The sequence below is a fragment of the Ostrinia nubilalis genome, chromosome 14 (assembly GCF_963855985.1).
Source record: "Ostrinia nubilalis chromosome 14, ilOstNubi1.1, whole genome shotgun sequence".
NCBI classification, from domain to species: Eukaryota; Metazoa; Arthropoda; class Insecta; order Lepidoptera; family Crambidae; genus Ostrinia; species Ostrinia nubilalis.
Window position 1 is genome coordinate 3,867,158 of NC_087101.1, and position 24,363 is coordinate 3,891,520.

Sequence of the window (24,363 nt, forward strand, 5' to 3'; positions counted from 1 at the left end):
TCACAACAATTGCATAACTATTTGTATTAATTGTGTATAATTATTTGGTATTACAATTAGATCGCGCGCACACCCAACACCCAATCACCCGAATTCAGGCAGTGAACCAGTCTCCTTCGTTCCTTCAGTGTGGGTGCACGTCGGGTGACGGTCGCTACGAACAGTGAATGTACGATCAGATGCGTTAAGTATATAGTGAAGTTTATCTGTGATCACTTTGGATTATGAGATAGAGCGTGTTTATTCAGCTGTGATTCTGTGTAAGTAGTATTTTTGGGTTAATTGTCTTTTAATTGGAGGTCTGTTTTGATTATTTTAACTGATTATTAGGTAGTTTGGTTTGTAATTGAAAGATAATTTGTGTCTCTATTATTTTTGTTTCACTATGATAATATTATGCTTATTTGCTGATAAAGAATTTATCATTTAAATAATTAACTTATTTCATTAATTAATATTATTGGCATTTGCATAGTAATCTAAAAATTGTAATTATCCAAACTAGCCATCTTCAAAATAAAAAAGATGAAGTGCGTGTTTCTTAAGTTATTTTAGATTATGGGAAATTTTTAATATGGTTTCTAGCTCAGATTTTTAGTGCTTGCTATACAATATCTTAGTGCTAAAAAAAAATAAAACCGACTCCAAAAAACCTACACTAAAACGTAGAAAAATAATTACTAATTACCTACTTATTTATTAGGACGAATTATTAATATTTATGTAGGTATACCATGATTGATACTTCTGGAGTCGGTGCCAAGATTATGAAACATGTAAAGTTTGCCTGCACCGACTCCAAAAGTATCAATCATGGTATACCTACATAAATATTAATAATTCGTCCTAATAAATAAGTAGGTAATTAGTAATTATTTTTCTACGTTTTAGTGTAGGTTTTTTGGAGTCGGTTTTATTTTTTTTTATAAAATTTTACTTATTTCTTGCTTTTTAGTTAACTAATTACCTTTTAGTTAACTAGTTACCTTGATGTTACCACTGAAGGTAGGCAGTACACTGAGACCAAAAAAAATTGGTTCATAATCGGCGGAGATATTGCGTATAAAAAAGTTCATCCCCAATTTTCCACCCTTGGGGGTGAAATATTTTCTTCAAATTCGCATGAAACCACCCTTTTGATAATACCTATTCAACAAAAAAATAATCGTTCAAATTGGTTTATAATCGGCGGAGATATTGCGTATAAAAAAGTTCATCCCCAATTTTCCACCCTTGGGGGTTGTTTTTTTATTATTAAATTGAAATGGGACCACCCTTGAGGTATTACCTATACGCCGAAAAAAGATTTGTTCAAATCGGTTCATAATTGGCGGAGTTATCGCGTAACAAACATAGAAAAAAAAAAAAAAAAAAAAAAAAAACATACGGGTCGAATTGAGAACCTCCTCCTTTTTTGAAGTCTTGTTCAGTAATCAAGAATAGTATTTTAAACCACTAAATACAACAATTAGGCTACAAATAACCTCTTGTTCTTTCGGAATTCTCAATTAAAAAGTTCCTTATCCCTTTCCAAATAAACGCGAATTTCCGACATTCACTATCCGACAGAACGATTTTCCGACGTAGACCTTTCGATGGAATCCGTTAGATTTTTTCACGCACGACTTCAGCAGGGTCGAAGGATTGTTACAAATGAAAACCAATTTTGAACAAATATCTGGGCACCGGACTGAAATTCCACTGAAGATTAAATGCAATGCTTTTTGTTTGTGTTGGCTGTTCTAGTTCAATGTGTTACTATAGGACCTTGGTACTATTACCACAGAATAATAATAAGTACGTACAGAAGCTTTACTTCGCGAAGTTATACACGCTCGTATGTGAGGCCTTGTCGAATAGTAATCCTGTAGGGGGCCATCGTGCGTGTTTTGTTTTCGATGTAAACTCGCGGAGATGAACAGGCCTGCTATTACTTATTCTGTGCTTAATTCAGTCAGTCAGCCAAAGGAATAGGAGCGGTACCGGAGGGTGTTTTTGAAACGTCAAACGTCAGTGATTCTTCAGATATGCTTCAGATTTGTATGCTCGGTCACGTCATCATTCAATGTCACCCCTCCCTTGCCGCTTCCATACTTCAGACACTGACTGAGTTTATTTATTTATTTATTGAGAAACTCAACAGCAATTTTACAATTTACATTTTCGAAAACATTACTTTATTAGTTATTATTTATTAGTTAAGCGCTAGAATAGTATTGACTGGTTATTGGGAGACTGTTTTGTTTCGCCTCCCACTAAAGCACGTATATTTTGAGGGCGATTTTATCTGGACCTAAGATAGAGTCTTACTAGAGTGAGTCCGCCGTAGGCTGGACTTTGGTCCAACCCCGCGGTGGGCAACCCTCTAGTTGGGTTCGCCACTGATCGGGCGCCTTATGCGCTCGATACGGCCCGATCGCGAACGTCGGTATACGGCTAGAGTAAGTACCTTCTGTACTCGCCACTCTGCCCGGTGAAGCTGGAAAAGCTCTTCAAGCTACCAGCGAGCGTCCCTTCAAAAAATAATAATAGAGTCTTACCTACTTTAATTGAGAATAGGCTTAGGCGTGTGTATATTAATGGTGTAGAGTTCTTTGTATCAAATTATAAAATGTTAAACTTTAAATGGACTCTATTTGTGAATTGGTGAAGGTTGCTAGAATCTCCTGGATGAGGACAGCGCATGACCGGTCGTTGAAATCCTTGAGGAAGGCCTTTGTCAGGGTTGGCATAAGATTAAAACGAATGAAAGAACTCTGTTTATATCTGACCATCTCGGTCGGGGAGCTTTTAATGCCGTTGTTAGCCCCCATTAAAATGCAACCTTCGCCCAGAACGGGAATATGCAGACCTGGTTTCAGCTATACAATAATAAAAATAGCTACAGTAGACTCCCTAAAAAGTGTGTCGTATCCAGCTGTATTTTTATCATTTAAACTAGCGGCCGCCCGCGACTTCGTTTTACCCCCTTAGGGGTGGGGTTTTGTAAAATCCTTTCTTAGCGGATGCCTACGTCATAACATCTACCTGCCTGCCAAATTTCAGCCCGATCCGTCCAGTGGTTTGGGCTTTCAGTCAGCCACCTTTGAGTTATAATATTTAGATTATCCTTAATGGGTTATTCTACAGATAATTAAATTAAATTAAATTAGATTTAAGTCGGTGACTTTTAGTGGTAATCGAACCTACTTACTGTGTTTCCTTTTAGCTTATTCCTTCGTAGCCTCTATGCCATAGAACCTGCTGTGGCTTCCGTATTATAATAATCTACATTGCAAATGTCCCTGTGCATTTCAGGGCTGCCTATGACGTAAACTAGGGGTGGCCCTAGTAGAAAATATTTTAGAAAATTGCCTGACTTAAGAATGAAACACAAGGTTTAACGATACACGATAGTATAGTTTAAGTAATTTGTTGTAGTTTAGAAAGTTGGTGACCCTAAAAACGGAATAGTTTCAGGCACCAGAAAATTTTCATTTTATGTTCTTTAAAATAGATTAATTGAATAGTCAATTGAGTTGGCAAAATCCAGCTTGTGTTGTCATACAAAATATAAGGAACAATTGCTTTTGACGGCTCCTAAATCTAACGAAAAGTCAAATTAGTGTGAAATACCCCATTTTCAATTACTACTAAGTTATTCGAAACATCTTATTAATATTCCAGACTATTTCATATAAGACCCGCCGGCCCTAATGCATTCCGCATACTACCCCATACCGTGTACACTGTCTGAATCTATTACATCCATGTACATGTTTACTCCTCTTCCTCCTTTCCTCTTCCCCCTCGGACGCTGCGGTGAGCGGACGTGTGCGCGTGGGCTTGTGTCTCGTAAATGTTTTAAAATTTTAAACGAAAAATAATTTGGACTGTGTGGATTTGAACTTGTGTCTTCGTGCGTGTTGTGCGAGTGCCCGGACCATTCGGCTACCAAAGCGATAACGCGCCGCCTCGAAATTCACCATCCTACTTGGCTGCCCTCCGTGCTACGGCTACTACCAGTGTCGACTACGAACTCTGCTACGGAACTACGAGTATACGAAGCGGTCTATGTGCTACGAGGCCCCGCCTGCATACTATTCGCTGCATTCGCTCTTGTGATACAATAACGTGCTACGAAATGCCTAATTTGATGCGTTCCCCGCTGCTTAACAAGTCACACAGCATGTCAGAGACTGACTTGGCAAATGTCGACCTAAGGGACTGCGATTTTTCATTTGAGGAAAATGTTACACAGAGAGACTGCAAGCGCCCGCGCTTGGCGGACACAGCCACAGAAAGTAAAAAAACTGATATTCGAACAATCATACGAGAAGAACTTAGCGTTGTTTTGCAGTCTCTTCAATCACAACAAATTTTACGCTTAGACACACTTGAGCAACATATATTGGACATAAAAAATACAAACACAAACATAGAAACCACGATATCATTCCTTGCTTCGCAGAATGATGAACTGAAAAGAAAAATAGAAAACCTGGAAAGCCAAAACAAGAAAGATAAGGAACAAATAACTATTTTAGAGCAAAAACTGGAAGACATTCAGAGAGAGGGACGGAAAAAAAACTTTGAAATTAAAAATGCACCTAGACAGAACGATGAAACGAGAGAAACCTTGATTGACATGGTAAAGACCTTATCGAAAACAGTTGGATGCAAGCTTGATGAGAGAGATATTACGGATGTTTATAGAATCAAAGGAAAAAAGGGCGCAAAGAGCGACTCGCCCATTATAGTTGAAACCTCATCTGCGATACTGAAAACAGAGTTACTGACAATGTGTAAGGCCTTCAACAGGAGAACGAAACAAAAGCTCTGTGCCAAACATCTTGGGTGTAAAAGCAATGGAGATACTCCTGTTTTTGTCTCGGAGCAACTAACCATCAAAGGCGCCCGATTGTTTTTCCTGGCGCGTGACCTGGCAAGAACAAACAATTACAAATATTGTTGGACTGCGTTTGGCCGAGTGTACCTGCGAGAGCATGACACGTCTCCTGTCATTACAGTAACCAATGAAGCCCAAATAAACAGCTTGATGCAGAAAACCTGACTAGGCATGCTTGGGCGCTGTTCGGTAGAAAGAAGAATTTTATTTTCTTTATTAGTTTGTAATATTACTGTTAATTTTTTGTTTACAAAATTAATCTTGTTAGTATTACTTTATATAACTTCTCCAAAAATTACACACACACACACACAAAACACAAATACACATACAAATCAGATTTTTACACAGCTTATATTGAGTTCAGGAGCCTCAATTCGACATAATATTTACATAAATAATATTAGAAATGTAGAAATAGTTCTCGGTTCTTTTAACAAAAATAATTATGAATAATTCTCTGAATAATTTACAAGTAATAGATAAAATTGAGATAGCACAATCAAGAGCCGACAGCATTCAAAATTTTGCAAATACACCACAGAACGTTATATCAACGGACTTCACTATAATTGCACAAAACATCCGTAGTATATATAAAAATTTTGACAACTTATGTGTGTCTTTATCTAATTTAAAATTTGAGACCGATTTGATTGTGTTAAGCGAGTGTTGGCTTGACACAAGTAAACCAATTCCGGCATTGAATAATTATACATCGTTTTCTACTACTAACCATCTCAACCAATGTGACGGAGTAGTCGTTTATCTGAAAACCTCACTCAAAAGCAGCATAAAAGAAATTAAACTGACGGATGCATCGTGCGTGCAGGTGACTTTACCTAATCACACAATTCTCTGTATTTATCGCTCTCCTTCGACCACAAATACAGACAGTTTCTTAAACTCGCTGAACAGTCATTTGGAAAGTTTGAAAAACAATAAAAATGTAATTGTTACTGGCGACATCAATATAAATATTAACGCTACTGAAAAACGTCCCATGAGCTCACATGAACGTTCTAATAAGCTGTCATATCTCAATATGCTTGCTATGCATGGTCTCCTTCCAGGCCACGTACTGCCCACAAGGGAACACACTTGTCTTGATCACTTCATGTTAAAAATAGATAGTAGCATATTTTCGGCATCTATTGTGGTATTTGATAGCACTGTAACAGACCATCGTATGATATTTTTAAAATTAAGCAGTACCATGAAACCTGAAATCCATAAAACAAAATATCAGACAATTGTTAACTACGAAAAGGCAATCCTTTGCCTGAAAGAAAGTAACATAAATGATCTTATTACATATAATAATCCTGCTGAACTGACTGATACCCTAATAACTATATTACAAAAATGTTTAATTAATAGCACTACTACAAAGCCTATAGTTTCCAAAGACCGCTTGATTAAACCTTGGATTACACCAGGACTATTAAAATGTATCCGAAATAGAAATGACTTGCAGCAAAAATCACGATCTGACCCGTTTAACGAAATTTTAAAAATCACCTACAAAAGGTATCGAAATTTTTGTGTTAATTTAATTAGAAAGGTAAAGACTAAATATGAACGAGAACTTTTAGCAAAAAATAGTAAAAATTCAAAAACCCTTTGGAAGACAATAAATGATATAACCAGCCGTAACACAAATAAAACAAGTAATCTAGATTTATTGGATTCGAAAGAAACTCCACTACTAGCAGTTAACCACGTGAATATGTTCTTCGCAAACATTGGCAAAACTCTAGCTCGTAAAATTACACCAGATCCCTCTTTGCAAAAACCCTGTAATTTGAACCAGTTGCACAGCTCACCAGTTGCATCTTTTGTTTTTCTGGAAACGGATCCTGAAGAGATATACTTAACCCTAATGAGCCTTAAATCCGAGAGTGCCCCGGGTTCTGACAACATACCCACTAGATTTTTGAAATTAGCAAATGAAATAGTAGTACCTATAATTTCCCACTTGGTTAATTTATGTTTTGAAAGGGGGACTTTTCCAGCGGCATTAAAGAGAGCAGTTATTACGCCTGTCTATAAGAATGGGAACAAGAGTGACGTCTCGAATTATAGGCCAATCTCAGTTTTAACAGCAATATCTAAATTAGTAGAGAAATTAGTAAATAAAAGACTAGTAAATTATTTAAACAAAATTGATTTTCTATCAGAATCACAGTACGGCTTTCGGAGAAATCTTTCGACTGAAGATGCAGTCACGGCACTAACGTCTCATGTTGTAGAAAGTGTTGATAAGGGACAGAAATGTATTGCAACATTTTTAGACTTGAAAAAGGCATTCGATACTGTCTCTGTTCCCATTCTTATACAAAGGCTGGAAAATATTGGCATTAGAGGAGTCGCTTTGTCACTGTTTGTAGATTATCTCAGCGAGCGCAAACAGCAGGTTAAAATAGGCCAGTACATTAGTGACGAAAGCAGCGTGACGTATGGTGTCCCACAGGGCAGTGTCCTCGGCCCAACGTTATTTTTGATTTATATCAATAGCCTCTGCAATATGACTATTAATTTTGGACGTGTATTTTCATATGCAGACGACACTGCCATTGTCTTTGTGGGTAACACGTGGGAGGGTGTACGTCATAATGCAGAAGTGGGACTTGCGGATATAGCTACCTGGTTAAAAGACAATCTACTGACACTAAATACTGATAAAACAAACTATATAGCATTCACTAATTATAACTCATCTCAACCTGACAGTCATTTTAATATTCGCATTCATTCTTGTCATACTCAATATAATACGTGCTCGTGTAAGGCTATTAGTAAGGTGACAGATACAAAATATTTAGGAGTTGTGGTTGACCAGAGGCTGTCTTGGCATGCCCAAATAGATCTAATGATGGGTAGGATCAGGAAGCTTATGTGGATTTTTAAAAAACTCCGACATGTTGCTAATAAAAAGCTATTAAACCAAATATACATTGCTCTGGCACAATCGCTTTTGGCTTACTGCATTCCAGTCTGGGGAGGTGCTAGTAAGACTAAGTTCCTTGAATTGGAAAGAGCGCAAAGGGCACTCCTAAAAGTAATGAACTTTAAACCTTATAGATTCCCAACAGAAACGCTTTATAAATTAAGTGATATCTTGACGGTTCGGCAACTCTATATGCTTAATTCTACCTTGAGGGTTCATAGAACGTTACCTTATGAACCTACAAAACTATCAAAAAGACGTAAACATAACGTAGCTCCTTCTCCTAGAATCAAAACACTCTATGCTCAGAGACAATTTGTGGTACGATCTGCACACTTGTATAATAAATTTAACAAGCTTATGAACATCTACTCTATGAATCACTATGCTTGCAAAATGCATCTTACGACATTGCTGAAAACTTGGAGCTATGACAAGACTGAAACATTTTTGCATGATATAAACTAAGGTAAAGTTAAAAATTTAAATCTAATATAATTTACAATATAGGCTTCCCAAAACGAATTTAATCTAAAATTAATATTAATTAAATATGCAAACACATAACTTAACTTAACTTTTCATTAAATAAATTAATAAAATTACTACTACATAATAACCACACACACACACACACACACACACACACACACACAATTTTCAGTTCCTACTTGTAAAATAAGTCAATAGATATGCATGGTATTTTCTAGCTGTATAATTTCATAATGTAAATTATTGTAAATGGAGAGCGGGGTTTTCTAACACAAGTATCTACTTATACTTAAAAGAAAACCCCAATCGAAACCCTGTTTTTTCAAACCTGATTCTGAATAAACAATTTTGTATTTGTATTTGTATTTGTATACATGTACAGTAATGTACATCCAAGCAAAGCACAGAACAGCATGTGTACATACGTACAGTCAATAGTACCTCAGTCTAAACCAACATGTTGATGCAAAATAGGTCTTATCACCGTTACACAAGATACTAAAATGTCAAGCTTGATGTGCCGTCTGTACGTCCAGTGATTGGATCCTGGTGGAGCATGATGTAATTGACAGGCAAATCTAATCACGCCGAGACACCCGGGAGACGGAGTGTTATTAATATACAACATGTACCTATATTGTATACTACATGTATACGAGTAGGTACATTATGGAATTCAGTGAGATAGATGTCAACTTGGATTATGTAAAACATTCGAATGTTGATTTTAATAAATTAAATACATAGTAGCGTAAGTTAATGAAACGATATTTCTCTTTATTATTCCATCAACAACGTAAAAGAACAAAGGAAGAAGAAATAAATAGTAATAAAAAATAGTAAGTGCAATAAGTACTTAATTAATCAATTATTACTGCACGCACAAGATGCAGTGCCTTAAGTAAAAACATAATTATGGTATGGTAGGCATTGGTAGGTTTTCAGGACACTTACACACGTTCCTAATATAGCTTGTACTACACTTGTCGCGTAGTAATAGTTTCTCTTTTTGTTTAATAAGGAAATTGACAAACAAAGTGTATCGTAAAGACAGGCTGGGATGCACCATCTAACTTTAACTTTAACAAACGTCAAACGTCTGTCAAACTCCATACTAAAAACACCGGTTATGGTTATAGTCACAGTTAAAATATGGTGCAACACAGCCTAAGTTGAAAAGAAGTCAATTTAGTATTTTCACAATAAATGCAACTGTTTAAAATAAATGACGTTAACTCGGCTCTGAAAAGAGGGTAATGCAAGAATCATGTAATCCGAAACAATTAGGTCCGGCTTTAGGCACGGCTGAGTTTCAGTCTAGATCCAATTTAAGCTAGACTGGGGAAGAGGGTAAACTGGTAATTGTGTTTGAGGATCATAATTTCTTGAGCATCGATATAGAAAGTTTCGTTGAATAATTTAGTTCATATTTGGTACTTTACATTGTAATAATCAGTGTCTATGATTCATCTTTTATGATAAGTACTTATAGTCAAGGAGCTTTTTTAATCACAAGTCATCAGGGTTTGCTGTAAATGAGTTCGTAAACCTTTTGGGGTTAAAGGGTGATTAGGTATTATCAGTACTTTACACGTCAGCAATGTTCATTCTTCTTTCACGTACGTCCCAGTTTAGGCTGCTAAAAGATAACCTAGTTTTAGTTAATTAATAATTATAATATTATTTCAGTGAATTATAAAAGATAATGAGTTTTGCGACCTTCTTAAGGGCATTAGGTTGAAGGCGTATACTGAATTTTTGTATTTATTTTATAAACTATGCCTAAAAGTATTTTTACATTGTCTGGTCTGACCTGCCTACACGGGAACATCAAATCATTCAACATACTTTGATCAAATGCAGGAAGGAGAATGGCACGGTCTGATTTACACTGACACATAAATAGCTAGTTAAGGGTTTCGCTGTCCCCTGGAGACTTTAACAGTGGTTGGTGGAGCCGAAAGTTTGAGAAACCCTGTGCTAGAACGATGAAATGCAAAATTTGTCATCGCAACCGCACAAAGAATACGCGGAAGTGCAAAACTAATAAACTAAGGTCATCACACCCAAAAACGTTACTGTGATTAATGTTGGCTTCAGAATTGGAAACTGGGCTTTCGGGGCGAATGTAAACCGAATTTTATGGCGTCGCTATTTCTGACGTCCAGTCCTGACGTGGGTGGACACAATTTTGGGGCAATTAAACACCTTGTTGCTGATTTTGATCGTTTTGTAGCTGAATTTGGAAAATGTAGAGAACTTTAGGTAGATTTTTCAAGTGAATACGAGAATAAGGTGTTAGGTAAACTTGAAAGCACACTTGCAGAATTCTAATTGGCATATTAAACCAATCGCGAATTGGATAGATTTGTAGCATAGAGAGCTTTCACGAGCAATGTTTTCTGTTTTTGGGCATATTGCTGCGACACCGGCCCCGCCCCTTTGTCACATCTCCCTTTAGTTTCTGTGATCTGTGATTTGTAGCATTACAAATTTCAAGCGAAGCACATCAAGCTTAATCACAGCGGCATCTTATGTAGTATGTAATGGGTACTTATTTCGCAACAAAAAGGTATAGCCTAAAAAGCTGTCCTCTGTCAATGTAATTAATGTACTTACATGGCACGGAATGTCTATCAACGCATCTCTGATGTCATCACATCTTATTCCTTTGAAAGTCATGTCGTCTGGTTTTAACCGACTTCAAAAAAAGGAGGAAATTTTAAACATTTCTTGAGCTAGGCGGGCTAGCACCGACTCCGAGAATATCAATTATGGTGTGTGTAATGTGTCCTACTAAATAAATAACGAAAATTATTTTCATACTTTTTAGTGCACTTTTTTTCGGAGTCGGTTATAATTTTTGGTAAAATCTTTTCTTTTTCCAATTACAATTACTTAAGCTATGTTTTATAGCCTGACCAGGAACATAAAAACCCTGGCATAGAGGCGCTTCAATTGCATTTGATAGTGCAACACTGAGTACAGTCGTACATGTGTTGAATTAATAGGCTAAATTTATGTATCAGGATTCAGGATTACGGGCTAATTTGATATTTTCATAAATTAACGAAAAATATTATTAAAGGTAACCTGGTTTAAATAAATTAAATGAAACCATCAATCGAGCTAGTAGGATTTATTTTATTATTCATCAATAATCAAATTCAGAACTTGAATATTCAACTGCAATGTCTGCTCATGAACGCTTCAAACTCGGTACTTCTTTCCCAATTCCATAAAATTCAAAACTTAGAAAGTGACAAAAAACTTTAAAATAGGTAGTTGAAACAGACTACAGCTAATTTTCATAGTGGACTGTACTATACGATAAACATGTCAGTCAATTTGACATCCTTTGTCGGAAACATTATTCAATGAAAATATTGTCCGAACCCTTAGTATTTCTCTTCGACAAATACATTAACACATCGTGAACCACTTTTCTTTCACGACTATAAAAATATTTTAGCAATTTAATTCACAAAATCAATTGCACACATTTAAAATAAAGTTTGTTTACACTTTGACAACAATAGACTGACATGCAAGGTGACATGTCAATAAAGTTTTCAGTTACTGTTGCCATTAAAAGAAATTAGTACCATTAGTTTTCCGCAACATGGCGAGGGTTTTTATGTTCCTGGTCAGGCTATACATAAAATATGCACCTTGTATATTTTACACATTTATTCCTAAACACCCCAAGTCCGTTAAGTCTTTCGCCTAAACTTCCAGTACAGAAACTCTCTGTCAAAACCACATTTCTTCATTTGCAATTCGGCCAGTTTAATTTACCAACTTTACGAAACGAAAAATGCTTCTGAATTTGCTACACTTTTTTAAGTTTGCTGAAAAATATAATTTGGGATGATGAAAGAAAAGACTGACGATCTGGTAAAGGTCGCCGAAAGAGCCTGGATGCGGGCAGCGCAGAACCGTGCATTGTGGAAAATGTTGGAGGAGGCCTTTGTCCAGCAGTGGACGTCATTTGGCTGAAACGAACGAAAGAAAATATTCTTATAATACCCAAAATGTAGCGCTAATAGCAATGCAAGTTGGGTTATTCAATTCAAGAAAGTTTTTATCGCTCGGTGTACAAATACAACAACTGCGTTTCAACTCCCTACGTACTAAATTTTTTCCAAAAAAACAGCCAATTTTCCACAATACTTGGGAGTAGAGCTTAATTAAAAATAAGACATTAGGTTCGTTTTTACAATTTTAAGTCATATTATTTTTTTCTGTGTTTTATATCAGTGCTAATCTCATAACATAACCTGTAACTTCCCCGGGGCTGCGGGTGTCTATGGGCAGTGGTAATCATTTACCATCGTTTGCAATACAATCATTTGCTCGTTTGCCTCCTGTCCCAAAAAAATATGCTCACCATTGTTACATTAACGAAGAACTCAACTATTTATGTGGAGTTTTTCAAATTTCCACTCTCGGCTATTGTCAATGTGTTCGTGTGTGATTCGCTTTTGTTTATTTGGCCATCTATCTCTGTCCGATTCGTTTTTTTGGAATCAACTCTTGGACCTAAATCGTGCAACTGAGCAAAGCTTCAGTTACTGTGGAAATTCACTAGCATATTAGGTACAACAGAGTCGAACCAAATTAAGCAAGTAGAAAATTGAAGAAATTCCAAACAAATTGCTACTATGGTATCTCTTGTTAATACTAATTTGCTATTTCACACTAATTAGCTTTTGCCCGCGGCATCACCTGCGTGAAATTCAGTTTGACACAGAAAGACCAATTAACTCCATACCGACCAATACCTATGTTATTTTGATAGAATAAATTAATATTAACAGTCTATTGTACTATCAAAGATGTAACACTAGTCGCTGTTATTGTCATCTACGCTGTTATTGTTGCAATTAGGGCTATCGTTTTAGCGCTCACCAGTTGGCGCCACTGTAGAGTAAGGTCCTGTCAATCGCCAGGGGTGCCAACTGTTAAGTATAAAAACGATAGCCATCATTCCGTTAGCATACCAATTTATACTATCTATACTAATGTTATAAATGCGAAAGTAACTCTGTCTGTCTCGCTTTCACGCCTAAATCACTGAACCGATTTTGATGAAATTTGGCATAGAGATAGTTTGAGTCCCGGGAAAGGACATAGGATAGTTTTTATCCCGGTTTTTGAAACAGGGACGCGCGCGATAAAGTTTTTCTGTGTCAGACAAAATTCCACGCGGGTGAAGCCGCGGGCGGAAAGCTAGTTTATTATAGACCAACCGTAAGGTGTTACTCGCGTCGAAACTCGGATGGAATGCAATCAATCAACGCAAAAGCATCCAATAGAATCTAGATGGAGTTTCAAAGGAGTTTGGTAACCCGAATATCGTTCCGATAGGTACCTTCCTAATTGATCATGCGTCAGCGATTCCATAGATCAGGGAGTTCGATTGAACTATGATAAAAATATTTGAACAGCAAGACGCAATACCGTTTTTATACTAAAAGAAATAAAATAAACTGCAATTGCTTGACAATTTAAAAGGACACTGAAATCTAATTAACATTGTTTTAGTAGATATTTACTCGTATAAACTTTACAGCACATAATTTAGGTATAAGTAAACGGCAAACATTATAATGCTTTAGGTGAGTCATTTTTTCTTCTATAGGCCTAGATGAGATTAGTGTAACCGGTTCTTAAAGAATTTTATTTACGTTAAAACTCATAATAATTTAATGGCATTTACTTTAATAATGCAAAGGATTTTTTTCTATCTATCGTATCTAATAATTATCGTTCGTAACACAAAAAAAACTCCAGTAGGATTATAAGATAAAATATTTATCCAATATGAAGCTATTAAAATTTAATTTATATTTTGTATCAGAGCTTAATTAGGTGGTAGCTTTTGTGTCAGATTACGAGTACAAATCCACTTTTTGTAAGCCATAGCACGTAACTCAATATTACGGAGCTGGGTACACAGGTGGTGTTTACGCCCCATTTCTTGATACACATTGAAAAAATATATTACCACGGCTCTGGAGCAGATGTCGCTGTCTATTTATACAAGTTTTATGCATTAGGTGTGTGTTCCAGTATATTTTGTAACTGTTACAATGTGTACTAACATAAGAATTCATTTTCATGTTTGTGTGGTTGTCCTAATAAATTAAATAAAAAAATTATTATGTATAAAAAATAAAGCATCACTCCACCACCAGTCACCATCACCACTACTACTACTATTTCTTAGTATTGCGTTTATGAATTTTTAATAAATAAAATTGTAAATTTTCTTTAAGTAATTATGACATGGTTAAAAATGGAGATGGCTATTTATCTGTCTGTGAATTTAGCTGGGAATACTTACCATCAAATTCGTATTTTTTAAAATTTTCTCTTCATCAGAATACTTTGCTCAAATGAGAATTTAAACAATAAAGATAAATAAATATACTTACACCTTATTTACAAACAATTCTTGCTTAAGTAAAGCAGAAAATCGAACGCATAGCGTTGATAGAGCTCTGTGATTTGTTCATGTGTTACCCTGTGCGTCCACGCGCACTGTGAGACCTCATAGTAATGTTTGTGAATACGGGCGTTAATGAATAATAAATATTTGATCGGAATTAAAAAATAATCATTCCATTTTAAGGAAATGCCTTTTTAACAATCATTGGTCAATAAAATATAGCAAAGCTTCCACTGATTGGTGGACTTTATAAAAGTATTTAATCTCTAAAAATTAGAGCGTAGGTTGACTTATCACCGGATTTGATTTAGTATAACAATACACATGGCACTTTTGGCGCTGGTGTGGGCGATAGATTTGGTAGGTATTACTGAGATAGCCCAAGTTTTGTCATTATTCTTATTTGCTTAGACAAGGACGGCTATAAATATTATCGACAAGCGTTTTAAGTGCTATTTAATATAAAGTAGACATAAATGTCAATTAAATTAGCTGTCTCGCTTGCTTTTTTGGAAATAAAAAATATGTGTAAAGTCAGTTTAACTGACATTCCATCCAAGGATAACTTGCAAGCTACGTAGCAAAAAAAATATGTATTGATAGCGTTGTCCCGAAGAAATGAAACAAAGTTAATAAATAAAACTCGTTGTTTTAAAAAAAAAACGGTACGAAATCTTTGAAACGGTACCTAATTAGGTACTCGTATGTTTTAGATCGTTGCCAATGTCGATTTTTTTTATAGTGGCTGGGACACTAGTGTCAAGGGGTTATCTTATTTCTCCTGACTGCATGAATGAACCACACACATAAAGCGCTGTACCGCTTGAGATAATTATTTTATCTGTAGTGTAATTCAAATTATAGGGATTCAATCCCACGGTTAAAATTAGTGATGTCAATGTCCTTCTGCCTCGAAATGATAATAATTATGTAGGGCCAGTATTGAACACTAATATTATAAAGATGACAGATTCGTATTTTTGTATTGAATAGGGATTAAACTACTAGACCCATTTGAAAAATTCTTTCACCGTTAAAATGCTACATTATTTCTGAAATAACTGAAGTTTTTGCCATCCTAATAGTCAAGTTTGATTACAAATAAAAGGAGTGTAGAGTCAGTTCTTGATGATGAGACATTACATTTTGCTCGTTAAAATTTATCTTGGCAATGTACTCGTATGTAATAGTCACGATTATTTTTGTGTCAGATCCCCTCTGCTGACATCAAGCTAGTGCAATATTTTTTTTTCAATAGTCATTGTATCCTAAATTTCATCTAACATCGCACAACGCCACGAAAACTTAATAAAGTTTAGCTTGAATGCCAAACATTTCATTCATGAAAATTTCTTAGCGAATAAAGTCGCTTCGTAGGTTTGAGTCCCGCCTCGTTCGATTTTTTTAGTTGTAACTTATAAAAAAATCCATTGGATCATAATAATTTAAAACATCGATAATGTCGTATCGATACTCTGTAACATCACTAATACTCAAACATGGATATCTACATGTCTTTATTACAAACTGGCCCCGAATATTTATTGCCTCTATAGATAATATTATTAACAAGTCTTTGTGTTGGAATCTCAGTGATATTTTGTGTTTGATAGCCTATAAATATTGTATAGCATGATTGAATTATTCATGTAGCAAATATGAGTAATTTGTAAATTCAAACATTTTACATTTATTAGACAGAAGTTCGCCGGGGCAAAGTTGTAGTAGGGCTAGTAAAAAAAATGAAGCAAGTACCTACACCGTTACTTCTTTTAATTGGAATTTTAGGAAAAAAATAGTACTAGTTAGTTACGTATGAGAGAAATTTAGTTTATTAGTAAGTAGGTACAATGATAACAATTGGACTTAGAACGCTTTCACATTAGGCGATTTAGCAGCGCGACAAACGCGCGACAGACGCACTGCCGAAAATTTCATACTACTTATGTTACAGCGGATGCATTCACATTATAAAAAGGCCGCTGCCGCACTGCAGTCGCGCTACTAACGCCCTAATGTGAAAGCGCTCTTATAGAGCAGTTGGTAGATAACAAAGTTATCGTTACGTTCATTTCTCTTCTAAAAAGTAGTCCGTACTAAATTACGAAACTTTTGAAGTGGATAGTCTGCAAGTTGGCCAAATAAGCCGGATCCAGAGCCGAGTGAGAATGACTCGCGCGACGCTACCGGTCATAGAGTAGCTACCGGCAAAAACTAAGGGCTCGCGCGCACGGTTGACTATTGTCACCGTGACAGTATGTTTCTCCGAAACATCACTTACCATTAGATGAGATTCAGGCCAAGAGCATCCTCGTTGTGGATAAAAAAAAGAATGTATAGTTGTTGCAATTCACGAATCAGAATCAGAATCATCATTTATTTGCTTTAAATGTGGTACAGAGTACGAAGGCGAGTGAGCTTTACATATTGTGTGGTGGCTCGCTACTGTTCGTTTTCAAAAGTTTTGATAAACATTTAAATTCACACCATCGTTATGTACATGTACAATTGCACACACACACACACACACCCACAAGTAAAGTTCACTCGCCTTCGTGAGTTGCAAGAATTGTCTCTCTTTTTCTCTTTATAAAAGTGTGAAACAGAAATATCGTGACAAGTGTCCCGGTGACAAAAGTCACCTAAGTTTGCGCGCGAGCCTTAAAGTCTTCAAAGTCAAAGTCAAAGTCAAAATTTCTTTATTTGTTTGGACTAATAAATAGTTCTTACAAATCGTCATTTTGCTCTTAAGGAGCCTCTACATGTCTCATAATCTTTTTACCCTACCAGCGCTTCGAGACCAACATTTGGCAAGTGCTGAGAAGAAGCGCCGCAACAAACTCAGTCACCACTGTCTGCCGGTTTCTTCGTCAAATAGAAGAGAAGAACGCGCGCTAGATAAATTTTAGATTTAGCGTTTATTCCAGTCAGTGCCTGAGGTATGGGAGCGGCACGGGGAGAGGGTGTTTTTGAGACGTCAAACGACAGCGAGACTTCAAAATTTGCTTTAGATTTGTATGCTCAGTCACGTCTAAATACGGGACTATTCCCACCTCTCGTTCCCACCACTGCAACTCCTGTGTAGCCAGGATCTACAGCTTGACCGCCACAAAAACCCAACCAATGAAGGTCAAGTTTTTCCCGGGGGAAAGTTAAACTGTCATTGGACCCGCAACGAATTAATCAGAAGAACAGAGGAGTTCGAAATTAAGGTTCGACTTCCCTCCATTGCAATGCGGATGACAGGTGACAAACAAAGGTTTAAAACCTTTAAGAAAAGATTATGCACCACGGACAATAAATTAAATTAAGGGGGCCTATCTTATGAGCAATTAGCAACTACCTGCCAATAATATTTTTCACAAAATCGCTTAAAAGCACGGAAATTTTTCCTTGTCGCGACAAGATCGGTGTAATAAATTGCGGAAACAGATGTATGTTGTATTGAATTAAGCATTATATCACGTTCATGTTTCCAAAGATCACACGTCTAAATAGTCAATGTCACCCCTCCTGTGCCGTTCCCATAGCTCAGGCACTGATTGAGTTAAGCACTACACCTATAGCGCGCGCTAGAAGAGTGTTAGCCAGACCTGACCTTCTCGATCAAAGATAGGGTTATTCATAATCATAATACTACTAAATAAATGTTCGTTCGTATCAGCCAAATGACGTCCACTGCTGGACAAAGGCCTCCCCCAAGGTTTTCCACAATGAACGGTCCTACGCTGCCCGCATCGCCATCCACCTCTTCCCGCGACCTTTACCAGATCGTCGGTCCACCTACTACTAATACAATGTTATTTGGTTTTATTTAATACAAAATAGTTTCTACTAGCTTTCCGCCCGCGGCTTCGCCCGCGTGGATTTTTGTTTGATACAGAAAAACTTTATTGCGCGCGTCCCTGATTCAAAAACCGGGATAAAAACTATCCTATGTCCTTTCCCGGGACTCAAACTTTCTCTATGACAAATTTCAATTAAAATCGGTTCAGTAGTTTAGGCGTGAAAGCAAGACAGACAGAGTTACTTTCGCATTTATATTAGTATAGAATAGTAATGATTGGCACGAATCATACGTAACCAAACGACGTTCATGATTAGGTACCTAGCCTCCTACCTTTGAATAGCTCAACACGGTTAAATCCGACGAATACCACAGTCAACAGAAACCGCTAACACGTGCCCATTTTCCAAATGACAATGGAATGTAATAAAATCTTAAAACGCGATCAAATCCCGAAAATAAACTTTTTTTAAATACCGGCCAGTCTGCAAACATTCCCGGCAAACTTCGGTGGATTCCACCGAGCTATTAATTTTGGATTAGGGGGTTCTTCCCAATCCCTTATCTAGGGAGGGACGGTCGAATAGGGCAATGCAGAAAAATGATCAGAAGCACCGTTTTTCCAGAACATCGGTTCTATCTTTCTTTACGCCCGTATTCACAAACGATGCTTAAGTGAAGCAGAACGTTGTTCTAAATCGAACGAACAGCGTTGAATAGAGTTCTGTGATTGGTTCGTATACACACACTTGAGCGGCGAAGTGACACCACTCCGCCACTCAAGTATTGTCTATGGATAAGTATTGGTACCCTGCGCGTCCACGAACATTGTGAGACCTCATAGTAATTTTTGTGAATACAAGTGTTATTGGGTACAATAATGCATTCCATTAACATGATATTTGAATTGAATATTAGAACGTAACTTCGAATCGCTCTGAGCAGGTCTTCTGGATATAAATTATTTATAGTTCATGACTTTCCACTAAGTGAACGATTATTTGAAATACTTCTTTAATACTTTATTGGCTCAAATTGTATATTATGTATTTAGCGACTATTTGAGTTTACAAAAGTGAGTCCGACTATAACTACGATTAAAAATCAAATCTGAAAATATTAAAAGAGGAGAATGTAATCTGTCAAGAAAAAAAAGAGTGAACTAGTATTTATGGATAGAAAATAGGTAAAAGACTCAGGTAAAAGGTTCCATAATGGAGACTTATTACGAGTATTATGGTAGGCAATAATAATCTCAGACAAACAATGTATTATTATAGATAATATTATTTCTCATAGCGCAAACATTAATAAGTTAACAACTTCACGCGTTTCTCCTGAGACTTGATTACTCAGGACAGGGTTTGCTCATTACTGACACCTGTTAGCGCAATTATAAACGGTTTAGTATAGCTCACAGTACACTCACAGGGAAATTTAACCCAAAGGATACAGGTACAGTCACTTTCAACGTAATGGCCACAAGGACGATTACGTGTGTGAGTTGGGGACTAAATATACATAGTACAGTATCCAAACAAAAGAGTCCTTTATAGATAAAACAAAACATCTGCGGCACCAAGAAATATTCACTGTATAGCATAAAAATTACCTGTCTTTTATTTACCTACCAGTTACGTGATTAGCACATCTATACAGTAAATTACCAATTGGTGTAATCAAATGGGATGTTATCATTCTCTTAAAACGTTGCCTGAATAAAAACTAAATTTAATGCAAACTTTAAGCATTTTGATTACAATATTTACAAAAATATTTCTTTTCAATTCCAGGTCCAGATAAAATGGCCTTTTGGAAGATTCTGACGGTGATGTGTATGGCGGCAGTCTTCGTCGAGTCAAAATGGCACAAACAGAAGAGAGAAACGAATTCTACGATCTGTGACCCAGTTTCAAACAACACAAACAAAATTCAATGCTTCTGCGGAAGACTGAACCGGCAACCACTCCAAATAGCGAACGCTGATTGTTACCAGACCGCAAAATATGTCAGCCGAGATGATTCCAGCTGGGATGGTTTTAAAATTTTACATAACACTAGTAAGCTCACTCTCACAAACACTAGAGGAGTTGCCATAAGCTACATACCAACAAACGCCCTCAAATACACCAAAGCTCTGATCAGGCTAGACGTAAAATACTGTAATATAGACAAAATAGAAGCATTCGCTTTTGCTAATCTAAGCTTAGTCAAAGAGATCACTCTCAGAGATAACCAAATTAAAGTTGTAGAAAGAAATGCCTTTTCGCATCATCCAAGCCTAAAATCAATCAGTTTGGATCAAAATAACATAGCTGAGATAAACAGAGATGTATTCGTGGATCTACCTGCACTGGAAAAATTATATTTAACGGGAAACAAAATAACCACTATCCACGATAAAGCTTTCATTCATTTGGAAAATTTGAGAGAGTTGGAACTTGATAAGAATAGCATTTTTAGCTTGAACAGCGAGACGTTTTCGGGGCTCAAAAAACTGGAGAAACTAGAATTGAGTTCGAACAGTATTGAAGTAATCGGAGACAATACATTTTTGCCGTTGGCCAATCTACGGTTTTTGAATTTGGGAGAAAATAAAATTCAAATGCTCGATGAGAAAGCATTCAATGGACTTATGAAGTTACAATTCCTATCTCTTAACGGTAACAAGATTTCAGCTATCGAAAATGAGAAGGTTTTTGAACCACTTATAAGTCTGACATCAATGAGCCTAAAAGACAACCCAATCCGAGTTATAAAGCCAGAGGCTATAAGTGGAATTTTGCCTAACTTCTACAATAAGGGTACGCAGTTTATTTTGGAAGGTAATAATATCTACTTTTGATTATTTTTTATCTATAGCCCAGGTGTCTTAATCAAGAGAGCAGAATTACCAAGCTATTTGTTTTCAAATTGGAATAATGAAAAAGTTGTACCTACCTACTTAATTTCACCAGAACGAACTTATTTTAGAGTTAAAGTCAGTACGTAGATCGTTTCTACATAGTTTTCTTAGCACGATGTCATTATTAAAGTATAAATGCCTAGTGCAGAATATACCTTTTCTATATTTTTTCAATATAGGTAAATGCAACCGCATTAATTTTTATGTCTCTATTTTCAGGTAACCAGTTGCCATGCGATTGCCACCTGGACGTGTTCCGTCCACTCATCAACAACACTCAAAACGAACGCTTGAAGTTGGAAATACAAAATCTCCAATGCCACCCATCTGAAGAAATCAAACAGAAATGGGACAAGTTCCAAGAGATCGAGAAGACCAGTGGATCAGTTTTCGAAGACGAGGAGCCTCAAGACAGCGGAGCATACGAGTACTACGATGAAACCGAACTCAATGGAACCATATTTTACTTTGACATGAGACATTTGCTCAACTGTTCTGGCGAAGCCAGCCAGCTAGAGCCAGCTAACATCACTTCAACTAACAAGCCAGTACAAAAGAGCAAAACCACTACGCAATCCTCTACTAAAGCGTATACCAAAGCAACATCTAGTCCTGTGATTGTTAAGTTGACTTCTCCTAAAGCCAGTCACAAAAGCACAGTGGACAATAAAGGAACGTTGGACCTGTCGACAGCCGAGAGTACAACAACAGAATCTACATCAGTTACAAATGAGAAAACACTCGATTTCGTCAGTCAAACATCCGCTCATGAGCCAATTTCAATAGGGACAACTGAAAGGGAGAAAAAGGAACATTCGTACACAACTAGTCGACTAGCCACTGTTTCAGCTAAGCCCGTAGATAAAGAAAGATTTGATGACCGCGATATGGCATCTGATGAAGCAAAGCCTGATAGATTGAAGGCCCACAGGAGTATCCAAGAAGAAGTTAAAGACTCACCAAAAAATATTAACAATGCACATAGAAATTTAAACTGTGTTCATCTTCTACTATCTTTATCAATAATTTATTTTGTAGTATTATAATCTGATAGACTAAAATTTAATTTTAATGCCTATTATAAAATACTCTTTCACAGTCATTAATATAATAAATAGTTTAAGAACACACGTGATGTTAATTTATTTTCCTTAATTAAGTAAGTAATGAATAAATAAACGAATATGAAACTATAAAGAATTTGTCTCATTCTGAGAATAAGCGCCGTAAAGACTAATAATAAAGAAAGAAATATTATATTATTTAGATATTAGCTTTTGTAGTTTTCGATAAAAAGTAGCTAAGGCTAGAACTATAACCCCCTTACTAATAAAAATAAAGGCACTTGCTGAACACTGTTTTAAAATGACATTTCCATACTAAACGTCACTTTAAAGGACTATTCAACAAGCGTGTAAATTTTATTAGTAAGGGGGTAACAGTGTTAGTCTAAATAAATACACTAATACATTATTATTCTGTGCTAATACTCTTAGATTAATAATACTATGCAAAAGTATTATGTAAAGTTGCATCCAAATCCATCCAGTAGTAATAACGAGAACGACGTTAACAAAATTAGATAGTCAACGGAATGAGCAATGTAATTATTAATTTAGATATGAGCCATTCCATTTAAATGCTTTTTTTTTTAAATTAAATAAAATTAAAAATGTAGAGAATGTAATGATATTTTTCAAAACATTCTACGGACTACCAGTAGCGACATCTAGTTAATGTTATTCAAATTTTCTTTACTGGCCAAAAATGTGAAACGGATGCTAGTACAGAAAATGTAAGCCGTAAGTGTTTTACATTTTCGTCGCTAGAGAGCACTTTTGATGAGAATGATGTCAAGAAATTCTTGCTTACATCACTAGATGGCGCTTACAAATTATATGGCAAAAGTGTCTATTTACCATTAAACTGACTTCAACAAAAGGAAGGAGGTTCTCAATTCGGTTAGTAATATTTTTTTAACATTTTATAATATTTTTTTCATTTTTTATCTAAACGCGTGAGCTAGTAAGAATGTTAAGCAGATGTTTGTAAGTCCGTCATACTAAACGGATTTTGATGAAACTTTAAAAAAAAAGTCGTGTTTAATGTCGAATGACAAACTTCATTTATGATTTCCATGATAGCCTCCTTGCATGAAAGAACACGCGTAAAAAATAGGTAAAAAAAAGATTTTCAAATCCACTTAATTATTTTTAACCTAAGTTGGGTGGCCCGTGAAATTATAATAAATTAGGTGGGCCTCCTCCATTAGGAGTTAATTTTCAGTGGACTTTTTGTGAATAATTAAGTTATCTTGGCAAAACGTTCCCTTCATTCAATTATGAGGCTACTTGAGAACAGTACCTCTAGCACGAAAAACTCGACTTCGAATCGTTTGTGTATTCGACAAAATTCGATACCCAGCATTCGAATTCAACGATAATGTGATGTCAAAATTAGTTTCATGCTACCATTTCTCATGCTAAGTTCACTTTGTCTTTACGTCACGTTCACAGGGGCGCTGTTTTGACTTACTTGACTTATGGTCCTATGTCCCCTAGATGGGGCAGAGGGCGTCCACAACAGTCCTCCATCTCGTTCGGTCTTGAGCTTCTCGCTTGATCTCGCTCCAGGTCTTGCCGATCTTCTTCGCCTCGACCGCTACAGTGCGCCGCCAAGTTTGCCTGGGTCGACCACATTTGCGTTTTCCTTGGGGATTCCAATCCAGAGCCTGCTTAGGGATGTGATCGGGGTCCCTTCGGAGAGTGTGGCCAATCCAGTTCCACTTGCGGCGCTTGATCTGCTGGTCGATCGTAATTTCGTGGCAGCGTTCCAATAGCTCGACGTTGGAGATTTTCTCTCGGGCCAGTATATGCCGAGAATTTGG

The 24,363-nt window shown here is 36.4% G+C and overlaps 1 protein-coding gene and 1 long non-coding RNA gene across 2 annotated transcripts in view; one reads left to right on the forward strand and one right to left on the reverse strand.

Moving 5' to 3' along the window:
- LOC135078024 (uncharacterized) overlaps positions 1–24,363 on the reverse strand; it is a 520,464-nt gene that overhangs the window by 98,955 nt on the left and 397,146 nt on the right. The window lies entirely within an intron of this gene.
- LOC135078001 (connectin-like) lies at positions 94–22,606 on the forward strand. The gene is made up of 3 exons (XM_063972545.1): positions 94–260; positions 20,365–21,396; positions 21,696–22,606. The coding sequence occupies exons 2-3, from the start codon at positions 20,376–20,378 to the stop codon at positions 22,520–22,522; spliced, it is 1,848 nt and encodes a 615-aa protein (XP_063828615.1). The 5' UTR covers positions 94–260; positions 20,365–20,375; the 3' UTR covers positions 22,523–22,606.